General features: G+C 43.7%; 1 protein-coding gene across 2 annotated transcripts in view; it reads left to right on the forward strand.

The window, feature by feature from the left end:
- Positions 1-4,910: 4,910 nt before the first annotated feature.
- The window catches only part of LOC116324446 (dipeptidyl aminopeptidase-like protein 6), a 261,572-nt gene continuing 241,293 nt past the window's right edge, over positions 4,911-25,189 (forward strand). The window contains exons 1-2 of one of the 2 annotated variants that reach the window (XM_039617141.1): positions 4,911-5,262; positions 5,355-5,422. In XM_039617141.1, the coding sequence (XP_039473075.1) occupies positions 5,366-5,422 (57 nt within the window). In that variant the 5' untranslated portion in view covers positions 4,911-5,262; positions 5,355-5,365. The remainder of the gene's footprint in view (positions 5,263-5,354; positions 5,423-25,189) is intronic. The other variant, XM_031745037.2, reaches the window with a different exon arrangement.

Raw genomic sequence — 25,189 nt, forward strand, 5'->3', positions numbered from 1 at the left:
ATGCCTGATCAGTTTATATGTATAAAGGAATTTGTTCAAGACTGTTGGAAAATTTCCAGATTAAGACCTTTGAGAGTGGCTTGAAGACAGACTTCAAAAAAGTTGTAAACTTCAAAATGCAACTTTTTGTGTGACAGCTCAGACTGAAATTATGCATCAGAAAAGATGCCCTCTTCTTTTTCTTTCTTATTTTCTGTGCTACTTGCACTTTCATGACGCAGTCCTACAATTTTGATAGAATTGAGATTTCTGTTCCCCACGTTTAAACATCAACAGTCTCTTCAGGTCCAGTCTAAAAGCACTTTAGAAGCCAAACTTCTAACTTCTTCAAACATTCACTGAATGCTGATTGAACGTTAACCATACAGCTCTGCTGAAGATTACCCCAAACTGCCAGAAGATATTTTTGAACTGATGAAAATGTCTACTGCCCCAAACTGGTTATTAAATTCAACCTCTGGACCAGCTTGTGAATGCTTTTTATTCTTTGCATTGTTCCTGAGCGCCTGAAGATTGAATATTTTAAGTCCTCATTTCTTTGCAAGCACTACTATTATTCATGATTATGACTAACCTTTTGAATATAGAACATTTTTTGACAGTCTAGAGTCACTGGCCTTTCTTACATACATCAAGTCATGCACAATCAGTGTGTTTAATGAGTCCATTTGATTTCAAAGTGTCTTCAAAGCGTCTGTGATAGAACTACACTGCAAGGCATGGAAGTGTCCGTGAACAGACTGGCCTTTAATTAAATGCACTGACTTCAATCAGCAACTGCTAATTTTGCTCTGAAATCCACATATAGGAAAATATCATGAGCTCTCCAATCAATAAAGATCCCACTCACTGCAGCGAACGGGAATACCAGGCAGGCAAACTATTCTAAGTCAACACTTGTGCCAAATGGAGCACAAGCACACAGTTAAACACAAAAAAGTGCAGCTTGAAGTTGAGCCACGACAAAACTCTATTAATTCACACTCCATTTAGTAAATGTTGCAGTTTGCATCTCTCAGTCTGAGCCCCTGTAGGAGAGGTTGGAGCTGAAACAAAGGGATGTAAAGCTGAGATCTCCCTCAAAGATGAGCTAAAGGTCAGAGATTACCTTGGAAGTGAAAGCACAGCTCAAGCATGGGGTTAACCTAAGTGTGTTCTTACTTGTTAGAGTGCATTAGCAGTGTCGACATACCGACAGCCAGACTTCAGTACTGACTGATGGTCTGCTGATAGATTCTGTCAACAGGCTGATTTAAACAAGGGAGAGAAGTGTGCTGTACTCAGAAGAATATAAGTCTGAGAAGCCTGCAGCCACATATAAGTATCTTACTGAAGTGTACTTGAAACCCATCCAATAACCTGGTGTCATATTATTTCAGCTCAGCTATAATCTTAGACAGCATGTGGGATAATGAAAATAAAACCACATGCATGCATGAAAGACTCAGCTCATCAGTGTTATGTGGCATATAAATAAATCAACTGCATGTAGCCTTGATTTTATTCTAAAGTATAAAAAGCTTGGCCCAGTATATGGTTAACAGCTACTTTCTTTTAACACCCTATGGTCCCTTAAAGAAACCTTACACCGATCCATATTTTTCAAAAGTTTTAGACCAATTTCTGAACTTTTTATCTAAAGTTGTAGATTTTTTTTCCCAACCTTTAGCCTTTCATGAGGACATCTTTCAGAAATGTTAGTCAAATTTCAGTTTTAGAGCTTCACACAACACAGGAAGTGCCCTCCTTGAGGTAACTGGTGACCTCCTTTTAGCAGTTGACAGGGTTGCAAGAGCAGTTTCACCTCTTTTAGACATGAGTTTCATGGATTGCATCAATGATGCTCACTTGAATGATTTATTCTTAGCTTTCAGAAAATTCTCTGGATCTCACTTTAGCTGTGGTAAACCACAAGGTTCGAATTAATTTGTTCTCTATTTATATGGTAAATGGACAGTCCATTACAAAGTGCTTTTCTATGTTAATTGAGGGCATTAGATGACAAGTGAGGATCAGTATTGTTCCCAAGGATATCAAACCATCAACCTTCCAGTTCAAAAACAACCAATTATACCTCCCAAGTCATAGCTGCTCCTCACATGCTTCTACCTAACCAAATTATCCAACATGTTTTTCACTGCTTGACAGATGATACACATGAGACTTTCCAATGATGGTAAGATCTGAAAAACAAACAAAAAAACATTTACATTTTTCAAGGCTTGACTACTTCAACTCCTTCCTATCTGGTATAAGCTAAAAGTGACTCTCTCACCTCCAGCTGCTTCAGAACCTGAGCTTCTGACTGGTTTTAGTAGACAGCACCATATCACACCAGTACTGGCTTTCTTAGGTTTAAGGTTTTACTTGTAACTTTTAAACTATGTCTGGCCCCAAGCTACATAGCCGATACGATGAACCGATAAAAGCTAGTTTACAAACTTATATCCTGTGGTGTAGCCCTGCTGGTTTTCCAAAGTCAAGACTTTACTTTACCTGGACTGTTTCCATAATACAGAAAATATTTGCTAATAAGTCACCATGTTGGTTTTAGTTTGAAATCTGAGATCAGACACCCTTGGCAGGAAGTTAGAGGAAGGGGAAATCATGCCAGTCAGTCTAGTTGATTGACTGTTACTGTAAGGGTCCAACGCTGGAAAAAAAAAAGGCACCTTGTGCACAATAATCATCACAGTAGTATGCCCAAGGTGTTCTTTTGTGTCACGGTCACAAGCTGTGTGCATATAAGTTAGCTTGCTGCTTGTGTTTTTGGTGTGTGGTAAACTTAGATCTGCTCCTTGTCTGCTGCCTGCCATGCTCTGCTCAGTGCCTCCACTCTTTCCAAACTCCTATCTCTAACTTGCTATACTTACATGCCACACTCTCCTGCTTCACCTGCCACCTGTTCTCTGTCACCAAGCAGTCAGCTCACCACGCCACACTCACTCCTGAAACCCCTCACCTGCATTCCTGCTTATCTGTGTGCCTCCCCAGCCTTCTAGCTGTCAGCTCATTTCTCTTTGTGCCACACCATCCACACATCAACAACCTGAGTATTTGCAAATAACAATTTGTTAACCATGGCCAGCCTGTTCTGCCTTGTCTGAACCAGTCTTCATTCGCTGTAAGGGACTAGTGAAATCCACTTTAGAGTAAATGGGTATCCCTAAAGGCCTTAGGGATATAAGTTACTAATCCACCCTTGCCTCACTTAAGTGTCTTTATCATTAAATTCCAAAAGATCAATTTCCACATTTGAATGATGTAATGTATGCTACAACAATCCAACAATAAGATTTTATATCTTCATGCAACTGGTGAAAGAAAACCACTCATCTGACTAAACTGTCTGGATTGGTGGTGCATCATCAAACTGTATTTAGAAACCCAGAATGTCATTGTTCTGTTGAAGGGAGCCTCGGGTTTGCTATACTGATGCAAGCATTGCTTCTTCACAGCATTTCCGTCATCATTTATGTGTCATTTTCGCTGAGGTGCATGAAACAAGATGTTTGATCATTTATTAACAATTCATATTTCAGATTAAGATAAACCGGCCACAGGTGGTGAGGGGGGGTACTGCAGTGTACTTCTTGTGCCAGTCCCAAGCCTGGATAAATGAGGAGGGTCAGGAAGAGCATCCGGGGTAAAATATCTGCCAAATCAAAATTTCTGATCATTAAGAAAGGGATTTCCATGCTGGACTGGTTGGGGGCCCTGCCAAACAATGACCATATCCAGTGCTGTTGGCCAACACAGTGCTGGTGGAAAACTGTACTATTGTTGGCTGAACACAAAAGATGTGGAAAGGGGGAAGGTGCATTCAGAGGCAGTGAGAGAGGAGTGAAGGCATGAGTTTGGTGGTAGTCCCATAAAACTGATAAAGGGAGAGAAATGGTTGATATGATGGAGAGAATGAAGGAAGCCAGACCAGAAGCTGCTGAGGTGGAATCAAAATGTTCTACCTTAGGAGGTGAAAAAAATCAGTGTAGATATGATCATGAGTTTGAAGCTGGAAATGAAAGGTTTGGTGCTGCAAGTTGTTGGTGCATACATCCCACAGGTTGGATGTCAGTTAGAGAAAGAGGAATTCTGAAGCAATTTCACGAGAATTACACCTCCTGATATCACATTATTGATGTCACTTACTTATAAACAACAATCAGAAAATCAGCAACCACTGTGCTTTTTCTAAAAATGCATCAACATATATTTTAAGGATAACTTCAGTTTTTTTTTTAAGCTGACTTTTCTTTTAGTGGGACACCCGTCAGTATTAAGTGCATTTCAGTCAGTGAAGCCAACAAGCCATGCATTTCTGTTAATTCCTTTCCATCCTGCAAAGCCTTGTGAAAGTGAGTGACAGCAACTTTGTCACAGCTCAGCACCAACCTGTCCAGCTAATTGCCACACTTCAGTGTAAGCTTGCCCTCTTAACATTAATTTATTATGCTATAATTGAAACTAAACAAATCCACTTCCTCAAGCAGAGATAATGATTGAAATAGTCACAGACAATTTCTCACTTTTGGTCGTTGGTGTCAGTCATGTTATTTAAATTTGACAGAGGTCACTCAGAGTTGACTTTTGCCTGCTTCAAAGAGAATTACACAAATCAACTTCCAAGAATGTTTTTTTGTTGTTGTTGTTTTTCAGAAAGGAGATCAAATACAGGGAAAGCTCGTATACGGACGGACGCGCAGTATCAGGAGTTTTTGTTGGTTTTAGCAAACACATTATCATAGTGCGGTATTACATACGGTTCCTCGTGATACATAATTACAGTGTACCCTGCAGTCCCTACTGCCTGCTGCTCTAGAGTGGGCGAGCAGTGTTGACAGGCTCCTTCTTCAACCCCATGTAGTCAAGCTGTCAGTGGAGATGCGCTTGCGCAATTGCTGGGCGAACACATACACGCACACACACAGAGGCGCGTTTCCGTCAGTTTGTGCAGGTCTGATTCAAAATCATCCTGAGAGCTCGAATATAGAGACCAACTTATATTACAAAAAAAAAAAAAAAATGTAAGTGGATTTAAAGCAGCCAGTTTTATTGGTTGATTTGGTGTGAAACTTCCCAGCGGATTTACACTCGACTGCGTGATAATCAGCATCACTTTGTCCTGGAACAGCAAGCAGGAGAGCTCATTAAATTCTCTGGACTACATCGGGGGAAATATTTCGAAAATTTAGTGTAAGTCAGAACACCAAGCGCGGTTCTTTTTCAACGAGGACCGACAGCCAGGGCAATCCAGCGCACCAGGTATTTAAAAAAAAACCAAAAAACCACTCAGATTTCCGTGTCCGCCTGCTTGAAATTGACTCTAACTTTCAGCTTGTTCTTTACTTTTGCAGAGGTTTTCGCCATGAACCAAACAGCGGGAGCCACAAATGCGTATCGCAGATGCTCCAAGGGAGGAAAGGTAAGAAAGACTTACGTATGAAGAAGTTAAGATTTAAGAGTCTCCTTCCAGCGTCCATTTATGGCGCAGCGCTGGAAGGAGCATGCCAGTGATACTGGATGTTTGTTTGCAAGCTTACAAAAAGCTGTAGACGCAGTTTTCATCATGCTGGGTTATTGCGCGTCTGTGCGCTTTGGAGATGTTGAAAGATGAGCGCAGATAGAATTTCTTGTGGAGAGAAAAAAAAATCAGTTTCAGTGAAGGGAAGGGTGTTGGTGAGCAGCTTATGTTAAAGCTTTTGGTAAGAAGAAAAGCGAGGCTGGTTTGTGTACACTGCAAAAATGCTAAAGAAAAAAAAGAAGCAGATGATGACGATGATGCTCACTTGCAGTTTTTTCCACACTGATGGGATTTCCTCTTCAGATCTCTTCTGCAATAACTTGACAGGCACCTGCTGTCTCATATCCAAGATGATGACATACTGTACCACAGCTGTTTTACCAAGCTTGTGACCCACATAATAAGGCTGCTTCTGCTGATGTGGGAGGAAAGAGATGGAAAGGAGCGAGGAGGAGCAGGAATAGAGGGCTTTCCAGGCTCTGGTGTGTGTGTGTGTGTGTGTGTGTGTGTGTGTGTGTGTGTGTGTGTGTGTGTGTGCACGCGCATTGAAGGATGAAACCTTATTCATCACCAGCAGCAGTAACACATGCAGACTTCTAAGTGTTTACAAATATTGCTTATTAGATACAAATATTTGGGTTGATGGATTGATGCATACTGATTAGAGAGGTCCCTGTCCACTCACAGAGGTGTTGAGAAAGATCTTGTAAATGAGTTTCGATGGGTGTGGACACATATTAATACACACGGATGCTTTGTGTTTGTTATCACTCTCAGTTTAATTGAGAGAGGCTGGTTTGTTTTTCTTCTCAGCGTGAAGGTGCAGGCCCACTCACACTGGGAATCAAGGGACTTCGGAATGAAACACTTGAGTCGAACGCATGCCGCGAGCCTGCAAATTCCATACATTTTTAATATAGAAGCAAAGGCCAAATGATGGAAAAATACTGTCACACATGGAAAAAAATGAGGCATTAAGGAGCTTAATTTTTTTTTTTTAATGTATGATGAGTGATTGTTAATGGAAGTTCTTTTCAGGTGACTCCTAAATTTTGCACTGGGGCTCACCTATTATGATTTTTTAAATAATAGTTCTGGTTAAAAGTAAAGAACAGCTGGAAAGACTGTAAAAAAAAATACTGTTTTTGCAGTCTTATGCAGTAACGTGTACATGATGCAGATGGATGGCTTGGATATCTTAGATTACTGTGAATGACTGAAAATGTGTTTTCTAAAGAGCAGTTTAAGTAAAGGAAAAAAATAACCATTTATAGCCCTCAGCTATAATCTCTGAACCCACTCTGTTCATAACAGACATGGTGGTTAAAATATCTGCATGTACTTAGGAACATTGTCAGTAACAGTTAGTCTTTGATTCCTAAACCAAAGTTAAAATTTAACCACCAAAGATGAAGAAAAAAAGCATACAGACATGATTCAGAAATCCAGCTCCTGCCTCTGGTTCAAAGTTTATTTAACTAAGAGGAAAGTAGAAAACCTCCCTTTATTTTGACTAATTAAAGCATCCCGGATGGTATCTGTAACGTTACAGATACCACTGTATGGGGAACTTGATCATATGCAAAAGTTCCATTAATGCAGAAGATGTACACTAGTTTTAGAGCAGCATCAACACCAAAGCAACACTAGATGAGGAGTTTCTTTGGAAAGGTCTTGCTTATTTCAGCAAGACAATGCCAAACCACATTTAGCCCATATTACATCAGTAAAAGAATCAGGGTTGAAAAGGTAAAATCCTCTATTAAACAAAAATGGGAGAATAGTTTCCTTCTCCAGAGACGCTTACAGAGCAGGTGATGCAACACAAGGTAAACATGGTCCTGTCCCAGCTGTTTTGAAGCATGCTCCTGGCTTCAAATTTAAAATGAGCTTATTTGTTTAAAAAATCCTTAATTCTTCAGTGTCAGCATTATATAGGTTTCATTTGCAACATAATTTATGATGAGGATGATTTGCAGACAATAGGATTTAGTTTTATTTTGACTTTATTTTGAACTTTTCTGAAAACAGGATTATATTATATACAACACAGTAGGCAGATGTACCAAATATATGGATAAAATGATGAACTCAAATGGCTTACTGGTTTAAATATCTGGAGTCAACCATCCAAATCAATTGGCAGTGTGCAACAGAAGTGAAAAAGAGAGTGAAGTCAGGGTGGAGTGGGTGGAGACGAGTGTCAAGGGTGATTTGAGACAGACGGTCAGCAGCAAGAGTGAAAATGAAGGTTTACATAATGGTAGTGAAACCAGTTATGGTTTGGAGACAGTTGCACTGACATAAAGACAGGAGGCTGAGTTGTAGGTGGCAGAGTTGAAGTTAGCAAGGCTGAGATGGTTTGGACATGTGCAGAGGACGGATAGTGGATATATTGAGCAAAGGATGTCGAATATGGAGCTGCCAACAGGAGGAAAATAGGAAAATCATAGAGGAGATTCATGGATGCAGCGAAGGAGGACATGTAGAGGGTTGATGTGACGGAAAAGGATGCTAGGGACAGTGTGAGATGGAGGGAGATGATTCGCTGTGGCGACCCCTAAAGGGAGCAGCTGGAAGAAGAAGTCGAAATGACCAGGATTCATGTACTTTGTGTCTGGAGCATAAATGCTAACTTCTAAACATGTCTGTTAAGCTGTATAAAAAGACACTGCTATGTCCTGTCTTCCTCCCATCACTGCCAACTGGTCACAGCACATGATTGCCCCTCCTTAAACCTGGTTCTGCTGAAAGTTTCTTCCTGTTAAAAGGGAGTTTTTTCTTCCTACTGTCACCAACTCCTTGCTCATGGGGTCTTTTGAGTATTGGGTTTTCTCTGTGTTACTGTAGGGTCTTTATAAAGCACATTGAGGTGACTGTTTTCATGATTTGGTGCTATATAAATAAAATTGAACTTAACTGAACTATTTTATGTTAACAGTGTTAGATAGCATCCAGATCATTTAAACTGAACATGTGAACCATAACACAGCGGTCCCCAACCCCCGGGCCTCGGACCGGTACCGGTCCGTGAGTCGTTTGGTACCGGGCCGCGAGAGTTGAGGCTCAGGTGTGAAATGTATGGTTTTCAGGGTTTTTATCGGTTTTCAACGTTATTTTGTTATCGTTTTTATCGTTAACTCGGTTTTCCTGGGTCTTTTCACGTGTGTTATGAATAAATCTTCTTTTTTTCGGTACCGGCACTAGTTTTATTTTGTTGTATTCATCCGCGACACCTCATTGCCGGTCCGTGAAAATATTGTCGGGCATAAACCGGTCCGTGGCGCAAAAAAGGTTGGGGACCGCTGCCATAACAGATAGTGTAGATCAGGGGCGGGCAATTCATTTTCCAAAGGGGCTACATGAGAAACTGAGGCTGTTGTGGAGGGTCGCACCAATAAAATGAACTCAGTTCTGATAAATATCAATTTTATCTTTTTATAAACTTTTTATTGTGGCTCTTTTATTATGGCAAAATTGGCTAGATTAACTGCCGTAGATGAAAGGTGGCTGTGTTCATCCAACAGGTTGGGATCCTCTGCCACAGTAGACTCTCTGCCTGTCATATGAGTCGTTTATTTATTGTTGACTTGTGTTTAAACATTTTGCCCTCATTTCTGCAGTGGGTTTGTCTGTGTTTTTTTTTTGTTTTTTTTCCCAGCACGTTGATATTATTGTGCATTAAATATTAATGATGTCCTTTCACTCACTGCTTGTTCTAATTCTGGGATCTTTCATCTCCTCTTACCCGTCAACTTTGTGAGAGAAAATAGAATCAGACTAAACAGCTCTCTAGACACCAGTGTCCGTTTCATTTTCTGTCCCGTGGCCACTTTTAGCCCACCAGCAGGACGTGCTGCGATTTCAAACCATTTTGTTTTTGGGTTTGTTTTTTGTTTTTTTTGGTCCTGTGCAAATCCTTAACGCTGCAGAAAAGTTCTCTTTGATGAGTCGCCTCTCTCTTTCTGTGGAGTTTCTATTTATAGTCTTGTTGACAGCCATCCCATGAGACTTTTCCTCATAGATTAATGACACACCGATTAGGTTTGCATGGTTCTGCAGGCGTCCCAATGGTATAAAGCACATGGTCACATGGTCATGCTTATCAGTTCGAGCCAAGATGTGACATGTTTATAAACACCTGAGATGAATGGACAGCAGGTGTGCTGCGACTATTTTAGGATACTTTGGTATTCCATTGAAACCAGTAGGGAAAATAAGCCTGTGCTGAAGATGTTTCCTACACCGATGTCATTGGTGGATTTCTGTCATTCCCACAGCTAAATGGAGGCAATGGGATATCACAAACGGCTTTATAGTACTTTGATTGTGTTATCTGTAACACCAACAGTACCTCCCATCTTCCTTATCACAGATCAGCAGCTCGGGGGTGGGGGGAAGCTCAGGGGTGCTGTTAGAAATCTCTAAACCATCATAATGTGCAAGAACATCTGAGGGAATTCGTGGGGGCAGAGAAGTCTTCTTCTTCTTCTAGCTGTCTTTCTTTATTATTACCCGTACTGATGTTACGATTGTACTCTGTTTCCACATGATCCTCCTGCAGGGGTGCAGCAAAAAAGAGGAAGTCCCTTTAATGTGTTTATCCAAAAGCATTCTGGGAAATGTAGGACATTATGTTTAGGGATGGCTCATTCAACCCTCGAGTGTGGACACATGCTTCCCTTTTCTCAGTCTGTTTTTGATGTGTGTAGAATTTAATTTCAGAATTTTGGAGTCTTCAAAGTGTGTTGGATATGTTGCAGATCTAATAATATAATATGGTATTATTAGAATATTGTATTATAATAATATCAATCAAATAACATTTTAGTGGAAATAACTGTTAGTTGTAGCACCAATAATCTAGTTTTATGTTATTTATTATTTCTATTATTCTGTTATTAAGTTTGTAAATGTGTAAATGTCATCTTAAGACATTATTTTGCCCCCTTTAGCGTTGGTCACTAGAGGGCAGTGTTGTACTACAATGTATGAAGCTGTGAGGGGGTCTTGCATTTGCTTGGTGGGATATACACTGATTGGACACTTTGTTGGGAATAAAGTGTTCACATCATGCAGTTGAATGCAAAGTAATAGAGCAGCTCTGCCATTTATGCTACAGCTGTGCTCCTAAAACTCAAAAGCTCCCTCCCTGTCATGCATGTTAACTGGATGGACTGATAATTATTACAGCAGAGCTTTTTAATTGGATTGCACGAGGTAGGCAGTGCTTGATAAGTGGAAGATTTTTTCTTGCTAGAAGCTTTTTGATTACATGATTTATCACGTAGTCAAAGAGCTCCTCTTTAGTTAACATTTTTCTATGATTCCAGCTACACTGTGTGATTTTTGTTCAAGATTTGACTCGCATATTTAATAAATCTAGGATTTTTTTTTTTTCTTTTCGCAGCTTGTAAGTTTCCCACTGCTCTGATATCAATTCAGAGCTTAACTTTTGCCTCTACATTTCACGCTGCTCCTTTCTTTTCCCTCGCCTCGGTCACAGCAGGCTAGCTCGATTATCTTGGCCCTTGACAGCCCCGCGGCCCTGCGCGCACACTAAATCCCAATTAACTCCCTGAGTTTTAAACCATTTGCAACTTTTGCTAATCTCTGCATCAGCAATGCCCAGAAACCACCCCCCTCCACTCCCCAATTCTTCTGATTACAGATTCATAACAAGGCTGTGAAAGTTTAACGAAACTAAACTGATTGTCTCGTGCAATGAATATGCATTAACTGCTGCTGCCCAAATGGAAACTGATCACTTGACTAAATCTGCTATTAAGAAATATTGGACTGTTGTCTTGGCATATAATTTAAATTCCCCTGAGGCTTATTTGTGCGTCTTATTACTGCATGGATTGTTTGGGGTGTTTTTAAACTAAAAGTCATTTGTTTCTACAAATATTGAACTTGCATCAGAGGAAACACAGCAAAGGGATCCTTGCAGCGCTCAGGACCTAAGCTGAAAGGTATTTGGATTGAGGGGAGACTCCTTAATTACCGCAGCTTTTTTGGCCAACAGCAGGGCAAACACCAGCATGAATGCGCCAAGTATTGATCCCTGCTCTCATTATACATGGGGTCCATTGTAATGCACAGTTATCACTCTGACTCCCTCACTGGAGTCTATGGAAATCATGATTGATTTTCTTCCCCTTCCTTCCCCCCCCCCCCCCCGCCTAGTAAACTAGCATCAGAAGGCCTATCTCAATCATGTTTGCACTTTGAATTTCTGTACTCAAGACCCTCTCTCGCTCATTAGCACCAGTAATCTTTTTCTCATTCTGCTGACTCTGGGGGAAACGGAGCGACGTCCTCGGGCAAACTGAGCACATTCGTGTTTATGGCACAACCTTTGCTTTTGAAGATGCTCCTTCTTGCAATTCTCCAACATATAAAAGCTGCTACCTGGTGGCAATTTGATCAAGTCTGTCTTCACAGTGTCTGTAAAAAAAAAAAAAAAAAAAAAAAAAAAAGAAATGCATCTTGTGCCTCTGTATTTGTATGGAAACTTGTTTACAGTGTACACAAAGAAATGGGATTTGGATCCGCTTCTTAGAGCTCTGCCTCTGTGAAATGAATAATGCAACACACACACACACACACACACACACACACACACACACACACACACACACACACACACACACACACACACACACACATATACAGTGAGAGAATAGATTTTCTCACTTTTAAAACCACCAGGTGACATTTTTTGTTCTTCGGGGTTTTTTGTATTTTTTTTCTTAAATGGATTGCAGATTGCTAATTCTGCTGCAGTGGCATTGCTGTTTGTAACAACCCACTGGTGTGTGCACTTAATCATCAGGTGCTGCAGCAGTGCTCCCCTGCCTGAGCTGATGCTACACACAGGAAATCCTTGAGGAAACAGGAGCTTTATTACAGTATGTCAGCCTGGGGGAGGGAAAAAAATGCAAACTCAATGTGATGCTTACGTGGAATTCAAAGTCACCGCAGTGTTGGTGTCGCTCGGTTGCAGCAAGTGTGTTTTCCAGGGGATGACTGACACCGCAGGGACTGTAATTGCATGAATCCCTGAGACCTCCCTGGCCTTTTGAGTGAGTGGCTGCTTGGCGAAATGCTTGGGTCATGACAACCCATCTGGTGGCGTTTCACAAGCAGTCAACAAGGCCCGACGAGACAAATGGCTCCACAGCACTAAACAGCAGCCGTCGCTTGGAAGACAGAGACTTGAGCCATATCTAAAATCACAAACACATCCATTGTGTGGCTCCAGAGGCCTCAGTACCCATCAAAACCGGCTGGAGTTACTGCATCCAGCATGTTTCATCCTGCCAGAGCCTGTCCCAGCGGACTGTACCATCAGTTTTCCCACTTTTACAGCCATCTAATGCAAATGAGTCTGCAAAAAGAGAAGTACCAAACAATTTCAATGTGCTGACGCCTGCACATCAGGCTTAAGTTTGCCCTCTGCTGGATGAAAGAGTCCATGAGCTTGAGCGGAGAAAGTCCCATATTTCACCCCCACAAAGTGGAGTTTGTGTATAATGAGGCTTCTGAAATGATGAAACCATTAAATTAATGGTTTCTTAATGGTGAGACTTAAATGGAGTGGTTTGCATTATATAGAGTTTGGTTTCCAATTGCACAAATGCTGATAGCGAAAAATTATTAAAATAGTCTAGAAACTGCAGTTTGCTTTGTGAAGAGACAGTCTAGCATCATGCTGCTGTTTAATAGAAAGGCAGTGGGACTTTTCATCCCATCATGTAAAACAGTGGGATATCAGTTACTCTAAATAAGCCATCATTTTATTCATATTGATTTTTTATGAAAGGGAATATACCGTAGAAGTGAAGACTAAAAAAAGCTTTGTGCGTTGCTGGTATGTTTGATCCTCGAGTTGTAACTTCGGTTCTTGTGCTGAAAATGGAGAAGAAAAAGAGAGGTCACTTTCTGCTCCAGTCACTGTTTATTCTTATATATCATAAACCCACACAACAGGACCCAGGGCAAATCTATGCGTTTAATGGCGGTGGTCAGAAATCCAGAGAGATGTTCATATAAATAGCAAATAGTTTTTCATGGGTTTGCTCTACCTGTGCTCTCTCTATGCTGCAGATATTTTCTCAGCAGGAATAGAAAATGTAGAAAAATTAAACAGAAGCCATTCTACTTTATTAGCATTTATGAAATACTTTGTGAATGTCTGTATACTTAAAAATTAAAGTGTGCTGGACATATTTAAAGGGAAGCTCCCCTCCCTTTAAGCGAGCTTTGTTCTGATTGGCTGCTTCGTGCAAACACAAAGTTTAAGGTGGGTGTGGCTTCTAGGGCAAAAAAAATATATATATATTGTGGCATGCAGAGGAATCTCAACAAAGAAGCTCACAGAGAGATTGAGCTTGCAGTTCAACCCCAAACTGGTAGGGGGAGCTCTTTATTAAAACACACACACGTACCACACCGTGCTACAGAGGGTCAACAACCACAAGCCTGAACTCACTCATGGCACCACATTCTTTCACCAACAATAACTGTCACTGAAATCACACTGCAGCATAAACACAACATTCAAGGTAACAGTTAAAAGTAATGTAAACATAAGCAATAAAACAAGAAGAACATGAAAACAGCAGCACATGTCCCAAGGCATGATGGGAGAGAACCAGCCGCGCCCCCAACACGCCACACAGCCCCCACCTGAGTGGTTAGCTGTCCCCAGCAACCGCACGTCCATAGCAAAGTCTCTGAGGTGTTGGGGAAGGCGACGGCGTCGTTGAGGACGTTCCGTGGGTCCCCAGCCACCTCTGAGGCCAGGTTGGGGCCTGCAGTTGAAGCTGGGACCCTGGCTCCTCCCTGGGTGGACTCAAGGGCTGATAGGGTGCCAGGCGATCACGATGGAGTACGACCACCCTGTTCCGTTTGACCAGCCGCACCCTGTAGACCACATCGGACAGCCTCTCGAGAACAGTGCAGGGTCCAACCCACTGGCTCATCAGTTTGGGGAAAGCCCTTTCTTCCTCTCTGGGCTGTAGACCCACACATGCTGACCTGGCAAGAGTCCTTCACCCTTGCAGCGGGTATCATAAGCTCGCTTCTGCCGGGAGCCTGCATCTCGGAGAGCCTGCCTGGTCAACTGGTGCACCTCCCGTAGCCGGGCGAGGAGGTTGTGGAGGTAGCCCAACCCGGGTCCCCGCACACTTCCGGCTCGGGGACCCAAACACCAAGTCCACTGGGGTCGAAGCTCATGACCGAACATCAAGGCCGGAGTGCACTTAGTAGATTCCTGGACTGCAGAACGGTAGGCCATTAGGACCAGGGAAGGTGTTGATCCCAGTCACGCTGCTGGCGGGAGGTCAGGATAGCAAGCTGGGTGGCCAGGGTGTGGTTGAAGCGTTCCACCAACCCATCGCTTTGGGGTGCAGTGGCGTCGTCCGGGTCTTCCTGATACCCAGCCGCTGACAGACCTCCTTGAACACCGCAGCCTCAAAATTCCGCCCTGGTCGCTGTGCAGTTCCTCTGGTACCCCGAACCGGCAGAACATCTCGTTGACCAGACGCTCAGCAGTGGTAACAGCACTCTGGTCAGGGACTGCATAGGCCTCAGGCCACTTAGTGAAGTAGTCCATGGCAACCAGGACATAGCGGTTCCCCTGGTCCGTGGTGGGAAGGGCCCCAGGATGTCCACACCAACCCGCTCCATGGGAGCCCCACCTGATACTGCTGCAAGGGGCATGAGAGCGTTGGGAAGGCCCTTTCTGAGCCGTGCAGGCATCGCACCGATGGACATGGAGCTCACGTCCTGGCGACACCGGGCCAGTAGAACCGAGACCGAAGTCGCCGCAGAGTCTTGGTAACTCCAAAGTGTCCTGCCCCGCTGCACCATGGACCAGCTGGAGGACCCTGGACCGCAACTGTTGAGGTACCAAGAGCTGGAAGACCTCACGGTGACCCCGGGAGCCTGCCAGCGCCGATAGAGGAGGCCGTTTCGGCTTGTGAGGTTGGCCCATTGGGAGTAGAGAGCCTTGGTCTCGAGGTCCAGTGCAGATACTTCTGGCCATGATGGTCTCTGACCGGCCCCAATCCAACACTGAACCGGGAAAGGGCAGGGTCTTGGTTCTGGTCGTGTTGCAGCCGTTGGGGATCCATGGCCTCCAGACCTCGGTATCCCCTGCGGTGGACTGGACCTGAAGACTGCTACAATGCCCACCGAACAGAGTCATTCTCATGGCCGCCCTGTGGTGACGCTGATCACTGAAGTCAGGCCCTCCCGGTCCTCCAAGCGTTGGCAGTACCTGCACTGTTTTTCCTCACAAGGGCGTCGGGAGAGGGCGTCTGCATTGGTGTGGAGACGCCCCGCCCGGTGACGAACCTCAAAGTGGTAATCTTGCAACGTCTCCAACCACCGGGCTAGCTGTCCCTCCGGTTCTTTAAAGCTGAGCAGCCAAGTGAGGGACGCATGGTCTGTGCGCAGGAGGAACTTCTTCCCGTAGAGGTAGGGTCTGAAATGGCGGAGACCCAGGATGATGGCCAGCAGCTCTCGACGGGTGACACAATAGTTCCTCTCCGGTCTGCTGAGGAACGGCTGTAGTAGGAGATGACCCGCTCCCCTCAGGGCCTTCCTGCGACAGTACAGCCCCCCACACCCGTGTTGCTGGCATCGGTGTCCACGACAAAAGGAAGCTGCAGGTCTGGGTAGGCTAGCACCGGTGCCTCAACCAGTGCAGATCGGAGCCGATCAAATGCCACGGCACAGTCCTCACTCCAGTGGAACTCCCGGCCCTTCTGTGTGAGCTGGTGCAGGGGCTTGCAATGGTAGCAAAGTCCTTGACGAAACGCCGGTAGTATGATGCCAGGCCAAGGAAGCTCCGCAACTCAGCAGTGTTGCCCGGAATGGGCCAGTCCTTCACAGCAGCCACCTTTGCAGGGTCAGTGGAAACCCCTGCTCCGCTGACAACGTGACCCAAGAAGGTCGTCTCCTTTCGGAAGAGGTGGCACTTTTTGGGGTGGAGGCGAAGGCCAGCCTGGCGGATAGCATGGAAGACCGCAGTCAGGTTAGCCAAGGCTTTCAAGTCTGTCGGCGTGGACGAGGAGGTCATCCAGGTAGACCACACAGCGGTCGCGGGGAATGTCAGCCAGAACCCTCTCCATTAGGCGCTCGAATGTGGCTGGGGCATTGCAGAGGCCGAAGGGCATCACCTTAAACTGCCACAGTCCCTGGCCAATGGAGAAAGCAGTCTTTAGGGGCGAGCCTCTGGCGTCAGCTCCACCTGCCAGTAGCCACTGCGCAAATCGAGGGAGCTGAACCAGCAGGACCCAGCAATGTCGTCGAGGGCATCATCAATCCGGGGCAATGGGTAGGAGTCCTTGCGTGTGATGCTGTTGAGTAGCGATAGTCGACACAAAACCGCCAGGTACCATCCTTTTTCCGAACCAGTACGGCTGGGGCTGCCCAGGGGCTGTTTGAGGGTTCTATGATGCCTGCCTCTGCCATTTCCTTGATCTTCTGCTCTGCTGCGGCACGCTTGGCAAGGGGAAGGCGACGAGGGCGGAGGCGGATGGGCCGTGCATCCCCAGTGTCAATGTCATGTTGTACCAGGCTGGTTTGCATGCAGTCCTCATCCTTGGCTGCAAAGATGTCGGCAAACAAGTCGAGTATCTCCGCAGCTGCTGTTGCTGATCAGCCTGGAGACCCTCGCAGCTCCTCTGGTATAGGTCCTCGACAGCTAGCTTGGTCTCTGTGGACAGTTGCTGTACTGCTAGCGAAGGAGAGGCCCCTTCCGCCGCCAGCAGTGACAGGTCCTCAGGCTTCCTGACGCTGGCTGAAAAAGTGGAGGCAGGCAGCGGGACTTCCTTGGTGGTGTGGAGCTTCACAGCCTCCGTGCCCAGGTAAAGGATTGCTCGGGACACGTCCACTGTGGCCTCCCATTTGGCTAACAGGTCCAGACCGATGATGCATTGGTCCTGGATGCTGGCTAGCCAGAACTTGTGGTCAACAGTGCAGTTAGCAACAGTCACCGAGAGGATCTTTCCCCTTAACCTTGGCACGCTCCCCGTGACTGTGGTGATGTGGAGCTGAGTAGGCTGCCAACCCTGCGGTCTTGGGCCGTCAGTACCAGGGAGGACTCCGGCCTGTACCAAGGAAAGCGTGGATCCAGTGTCTATCAGGGCTCTACAGGCGGTGCCGGCAAGGTCACAGTCCAGATACAGTCCCGTGCCTGGCCGAGCCGGCCAACCCGCAAGTGTGATTCGGAGGACAGAGTGGTGGCAGGGGCAGTTCCTCCGTTGTGCCACCCGCCTTAGTTTAACGGCAGCTGGGGTGCCAGGCTTTGTGGGCTTGGTGCTGGACAGTAGCGCGCGATGTGGCCTGGTTCTCCGCACCGATGGCAGTTACCCTGGATTGGCCTCCTGCTCGTCTATTCCCTCGCCGAGATCGCCAGGGTGGTGTGTTGGTGGTTTGGCGGGCCTCTTCCTCCTGGTCGCTCCTTTCGTAGTCTGTTTGGCGCACTTGGTGACTTATGCCAGGGCTGCGTGCACCTGGGCTGAGCACATGCTCCACTCTTTTCGGCCTCAGTTAGAGCTGCCACCAGGGTTTCTGGTGCATGCAGACGGATGTGCTCTTGTAGTCGTTTTGGCTGGAGACCCCGGACAAAAGCCTGGAGAGCAAGCTCTTCTTGTGCTGCAGCATCAAAAGCAGGGTACCCTCACGTGCATAAAGACGTGGGTCGGCAGCATAGGCACCCAGACTCTCCTCTTGTCTCCGTGGGCGGCTAGCAAGTTTATCTCGGCATCATCTGCATGTGTACAGAGGCCAAACCTGCTCTGCATTGCTCTGGCAACAGCAGGCCAACTTAAACGCTCTTCTGGCTGAAGGTCTGTGAGGATCTGCAGTGCCCTGCCTTCCAGGGCGAGGGCGACTTGGACAGCTGTCTCCTCTGTTGACCATCCATTTAGCTGAGCAGCCAGCTGTACCTGGATAAGGTAGGTCTCTGGAGGTGCTTCCCCATTATAGCGTGGCAGCTTCATGCTCCCCCGGACAGGAGCCCCTGATGGCAGCGGCGGCTGCACTGGATCCTGGAGACAGTTGGCGTTGTCCCCTCGGCTGCCAGCAGTGAGGGTGTGCTGCTCCCAGGCATCACCATGAGTGGAGGCTGGCTGGCTGCTTGTGGTCTTGGAGCCTGCAGCATGTCTTGGCGGCCCCGACAGCTTCCCAGTGGGCGGGGCTGTGAGGTTCCATCTGGTAAGCCCCACAGATCTTCCACTGCCTGGCTTGCTGCTGCCCGGGGCTCTCCCTGCTTCTTCGGTCTGGCTCCATTCACTGCTTCCAGGCGAGTGATAAGCTCCTCAATCTTCCTCAGCTCCTCTTCCTCTTTCAGAATAGTGGCCATGCTCTTGGAATCCCACTTCTGACACCAATGTGGCATGCAGAGGAATCTCAACAAAGAAGCTCACAGAGAGATTGAGCTTGCAGTTCAACCCCAAACTGGTAGGGGAGCTCTTTATTAAAAACACACACACGTATTTCACACCGTGCTACAGAGGGTCAACAACCACAAGCCTGAACTCACTCATGGCACCACATTCTTTCACCAACAATAACTGTCACTGAAATCACACTGCAGCATAAACACAACATTCAAGGTAACAGTTAAAAGTAATGTAAACATAAGCAATAAAACAAGAACATGAAAACAGCAGCACATGTCCCAAGGCATGATGGGAGAGAACCAGCCGCTCCCCCAACACGCCACAATATAAAACCAAGTGTTTAGAGCAGTCTGCTCCAATTGAGCTTAATGTCTAAACTTTGAATGAATGCTCATAATAAAAAAAATATGACCAATGTATGGACAGATTTGAAATTAATGGTCAGTTGCATTAATGCAAAGAAGGTTCTCAGTGATGAGTTGTGACCATGTTATCCCAGGATATTGAGCAGCAGTTTTAGTTTTTTATCAGTTTTTCAGACCTGACTTTGAAGTGTCTGTTAAATACCTTCTTGATCACAGTGAAGTGCAGTGCAGGGTTTTCTTTTAAAAAATTCATTAGTAGTTTGTGAAACACTAGTTAACACTGTTTTTAAACTGTGCTCTGTTTTCCACTTTTACTAACCCTTCATTTGCTGTTGCTCGGGTACTTATTATCAGTGAATGTGATTAAACAATTAAGTGGTGTGTTTGTGGCTGGTGACATGTTTCCTAATGTGAAAACAGACCCCGCTTTCCCAAAAACTGGCTTTGTTCCACCCTTTTTGAGCTGTTATTTCTTCTCGTGCCCAGCCTAAGCAGTAGGATATCTTAAAACCAGAAAATGTTTTAGGGATTTGAAGATTTGATTTGTGACCAAAAACTTTAAGTATAAATGAGTTTAGATATTTTCTTGCAGTTTTATGGAGTAATTATTTTCAATACTCAAAGGCAAGAATTTGTTTTAAAGGAGTTTTCCTATAGTCAGTTGATCCTAAAGAAAGACCCAAAATCAACAATTTTATCAAGTATCCCAAGCCTAACTTGCAAGTTCCTCTGTGCCATAGAGCTCCATTATCGTCCAAAAACCATTATAATCACATCTCTCAGGCTCGTTGGTGCACCCAGTGGTCTGTTTATTGGAAAATTTATGGGAAAAATTCCAGAAACAGCTCTGTAATACGATAAACACTTGAACTCTGCAATTCCCAACTCGCTTACCGTTCTTTCAAGTTTACTTGAAAACTACAGTTTGTGTTACACATTGTAGCATCATTTGATCAAGTTCAATCTATCTGCTTAATAAATCTCACATTAAGCCTCAGGCACACAGGCCTAGATAACAGTCAGCAATCACTGCTAGGGAAAAATGTGTATTCCATTACCAGCTTTTGAGTGGGTGCTGGTTTTTGTTAGGTCAGTCTAGAAAAAGAGGGTGCTGCACCAAAAACCTCCTTGTGATTGCTTTGGTTGCTAACAGGTTGTCCAGGTTGTCATGGTTGCCTGTATTTTGCATGGAAGATGCCAACTTGTCTTCAAACAGTTGGCAACTACTTCCTGAGCAGTTCTAAAACTCAAAGAACCCGTTGGTTTCACAACTTGTACTTCAAAGGTAGACATTCTCCATTTCCAGTTTTTGTTCCACATTTCATAGTTTCATTACCGCTTGGCAAGTAGTTCGCGGGTGTTCGCAGATAAGTCGGTGTCTGTTGGTGTCAACAGGTACCTCTTTGTCACCAGTCTCACCTCGTGACTGCCAGCGACCTCCAGCAAACACTGACTGCTCTCTTTTTCTGTGTGCATGAATTACCATGTTTCTGTCATTTTTACACTGAAAACACTACATGACAATCTGTAGCAGGATTCACTTATCAGTCTGTTCCTGCTCAATGTGTTTCAATGCTTTCAGCTATATTTAGCAGTACACATGGAAGCCCATTACTTTGAACTGTTGGAAGTTACACTGTACATTGGTTGTGGTGTTATTGTGTAATCAGTGTAGTTACTAACATTTTGAAATGATAAAATAACTGTTGAAATAACTGTTGTTTGAAGTATATTAGAAAATGCTTTTGTTGTCCAGAACTGGCACTTGCTGACTCATGAAATATAACTCTTTATCTCACTGAATCAATGCCTAATTTATTGTTTGTGCACCACTTGGGAAAACGTTTGTCCCAGAATTCCAAAATTCTCCAGCTGTAGATATTAGATTAAAGTGATTTTGCTTTTAGAGGGTGAATTTCTTCTTTTAATACTCAGGTTAGAATGGCTGAAGCTGTGTGCTTTTGGTTAGTAACCACATGTATATCATATCATCAGATAATCAAGAAATCTCATGTGAAATGTCCGTTATGCAAAATGTTTATTTTAAAGTTCACATCAAGAGGCCTGACTCGGTATTAAAAACCTGGCCATGTAACCACATTATCAGATGTGGCATTTGAAGTTGAGTCTGTGTTGTTTCATATTCTTATTTTCTGATTTGATCAGGGAAAATTTAGCCTATAAATCTTTTTAGGATGCAAGCGCTGACTTTTACAAGCTTCTGATGTTGTTGTGGTCGAGGCAAAAGAAATGGAGCCAATTTCTTTCCAGTGCAGCTATTATTTTGCACTTCCAACTCAAGTTCAGATCTGTTTCTGAGAAGCCTAGTGCGTCTTCGAAAGGAGCCACAAGGGCACTTTATGGTGCAAAACCCTTTTCACACTGGCCTGTTGTATGGAACCAGTGGTTCCATAATTCAGCTTCTTTTCATTATAGTAAGTGTGTTCCAGGGAATATCTCAGTCTGTGAAATCCTTTTTTTATATCCATCTCCTTAGCTGCCTTTCAGCAGTGCACTCTCGAGAATCTTATATTCGCTCCTGGCTGCCCATGCGTGTTTCTGCATGCTGACACTGAGCAACACAGAGACCTCCCGGTCAGATGCATTAATTAGAATCACTTTACTTGATAACAGGTTAAAGTATATTAGCTGTGTACGTGCTTTGAATGTGATCAAATAGTTTTACAGCAGCAGTTTTAGTTTCTTTAGTTTCTGGCAAAGTTATAGTTCCTTTCTGTGGTTTGAAAACTCAAAAGTTTCCTGTTTTTAGGCTATTGGTCACTCTTTTTTGTTTTTTTCTTTTGTAAATCTTGATACATCTTTTTGTTACCCTGTAAGTTAAACTGTCTATGTACATTGTGTTTGGAGCACATTTTGCATCACCACAGGCATTTAAATTGCCACTTAAATAGTGCAGGGATTTTCATTACCGCCTTTAAAAGGGAATTTAAACTCTCACATAATCATTTGAACCAAGACAGTCATTTGGCCCTATTTGGCCTGATTGCTTGGCACACTGCTGGCTTGGCCGTGACTTTACATATTGTTTTCTCGAGCTCTGTCCTTGTCTCGCTGCACTTCCAATCTGCCGCCTTTATTGAAATGTATAGCATGGCCCTGCCACGGCCCATTTTCATATAACTGGTAGAGGCAATTTTATTGACTTATTGCGAAAAAGCTGGTGTATTGCGCATCGCACAAGCCTCATCTGTCCCCCGCATCCCTGGCAGTTAAAAAGGAATGATTTGTTGTGTTAACTCCCATGGTGCTCTACATTGCCCTAAAACAAGATGCTGTTCCCCTTGACAATGAACACTCACTGCCTGAACATAAACAACAGTTTTATTGTGCTCCAGTCTGCGAGCTTCCAAATCAATGCTTTGTAAATCATCCTCAGGAGGCATGCAAACACAGATCCACTATGTGTTGCCAAAACATCTATGGACACACTGGCACATTAATACAGATGGATGAAGAGCACGGGGCCAATGCCGTGTACTGTCAGCCAATAATAATGAGTGCTTTTGTGGCAAAATAGCAGGGATTCTGAAAGATGAAGGGATCGGTGAAGCCATCAACTATCGTTTCAGCTCACTTCTAAACTTGAGCCATCATTAAAGTGTAACAAAAGCATAATACTTTCTGATATTCTGCAACTGCTGAACCTCACCCTTGCTGCCTGTTTATATTAGTTTCACTTAATGGGTTTTGTGCCTCCAGAGATGGTAAAATCTAAAAGGAGCAGCAAGCTGTACACAACAGCAGAAAGTGGGACAGATATACAGGTGCAATGTGGGGAAAAAAAAAAAAAAAATACTCCTACTCAGCCCAGCCTGGTTTAGCCTATAGATGTAGTGCTTACAAGTGAGCAGTCTGTTGCATGGCAGAGCCTCAGGGATAAATCTTTGTGCCTCATTATCTCTTCTCTTAATGATAAAGTTAATATATGTCTTAATGACTGCAGGGTGGGACAATTACTCTGGAGCTTAAACCTAAAGCCTACTCATAAAGACTTTGATTATGTCAAATAACATCAGCGATAACATTTGTGAGCATTTTTTTTAGCATGCACTATGTTTGTGGTGTGTAACTGGCATTTCAACATAGGTTTTTTCATCCTTAGAAACTGCAGTGCTTGCAGATGGTGGTAGTGATGCAGAAGGTGAAACTGGGACATCTACAGTGCTATGAAAAAATAGTTTCTCCTTCCTGATTTCTCTTGTTTTTGCATATTTGTCATATTTACATGTTTCATGTCATCAAACAAATTCTAATATTAGACACAGATAACAAAGATAAAAACAAATGCAGTTTTCAGTGATGATTTCTTTTATCAAGTGCAAAAAAGCTATCTAACCCTACCTGGGCCTGTGTAAAAAAAAAAAAAAGAAAAAGAAAAAAAAAAAGAAAAGAAAAAAAAAGTAATTGCCCCCTAAATTTCACATTATTTTGCTGTGGAGGAAATTTGACTCACTCATCTTTAGAGAATTGTTTTAATTCAGCCACAATAGATGGTTTTCGAGCATGAGTGGCATCTTTACGGTCATGCCAAATGTCATGATTTGATGGTGTGTTTGCTTTTTTATTAGTTTCATGATCTGAAACATGTAAGTGTGACAAATTTCAAATACTGTAGTTTGTTCTATGTGGAAGAAAAAGCTGATGTATTACCTTGCTGCTAATGATAATGCTAGTCTTTTTTATTAAAACATTTTGATGTGCCAAGTTTTGATATTTTGCACAACACAAAGGAAACTTCTTTCATATTTTTACTATAATTTAGATTAGGTGATAGCACTCTCATTTCTGATTTGTACATTCGTAGCTAAATAATATAAGGGGAAATTTTTGTAATTAAAATGATTGTGTCATTAAATGATCCAACGTTACCTACCTTTATAGATCCTTTAAAAATGGTTACATGTAGATTGTTGGAGACCAGGAGAATACTACGTTGATATACTACATGAACATTTGGCAGACTGATACTAAACCCATCAGCCGGAGTAGCTCACTACCAAAGAGACAAAGAGGAGGAATTAGCCAAGCTTTGTCCATAGGTAACAAAAGTCTACCTACCAGCATCTCTTACTGTCACACATTACACGTTTTATCTTTTTTTTATATTATCTGTATAAAAAATTGTGAATGTGTTTTTCCCGGGAGTTACACAATGGACTATTTCTTGGTCTAGCACAGTTCCTAATGTCTGCGGAGTAGATGCATCCCATTAGGTTTAAAAATAGCAGGCCTTGGATCCACTCATACTGACATAGAAGTTTGCTGCATAAATGCCTGCAAACTGCAGGTAAAAGTGATCAACACTTGTCAAAAGGGAACATATTGGCTTATTTCAGGGATGGTTGCATTCAGCTTCTTTTGATGCACTGCAGCACAAATAGGAAAAAAAGGCAACCCACATCCAAATCATCTATAATTTTCACATTATGAGGTGAATTTTAAAATGGGAATAAATACTGTGGTTTCCATTCAATAAGAACTTTTAGACTTTTATTATTATACACCACTGTGTGCTGACAGACCATGTTGATGCAACTGTTGTATTTGTGTGGTGATGTATTCTCTTTCTCTATAATGTGCGTTCACATTTTTTTCTGCTTAATAAAAGTTCCTGTGTGATGCATTGTCTCCGTGGAAAGCACACACACACACACACACACACACACACACACACACACACACACACACACACACACACACACACACACACAAACGCACATTGCACTTAGATGCAGCTTTCCACTTTTATTTAACAGATGTTTTCTAGTTTTTCTGGCATGTACACACAGGCTGTGTGTGAAATGTGACACTAATTTGCATGCTGACAACGATTTCCAGTAAGATTACATCCCGCTGATTGA

This window comes from Oreochromis aureus, linkage group 9, assembly GCF_013358895.1.
Source record: "Oreochromis aureus strain Israel breed Guangdong linkage group 9, ZZ_aureus, whole genome shotgun sequence".
NCBI lineage: Eukaryota > Metazoa > Chordata > Actinopteri > Cichliformes > Cichlidae > Oreochromis > Oreochromis aureus.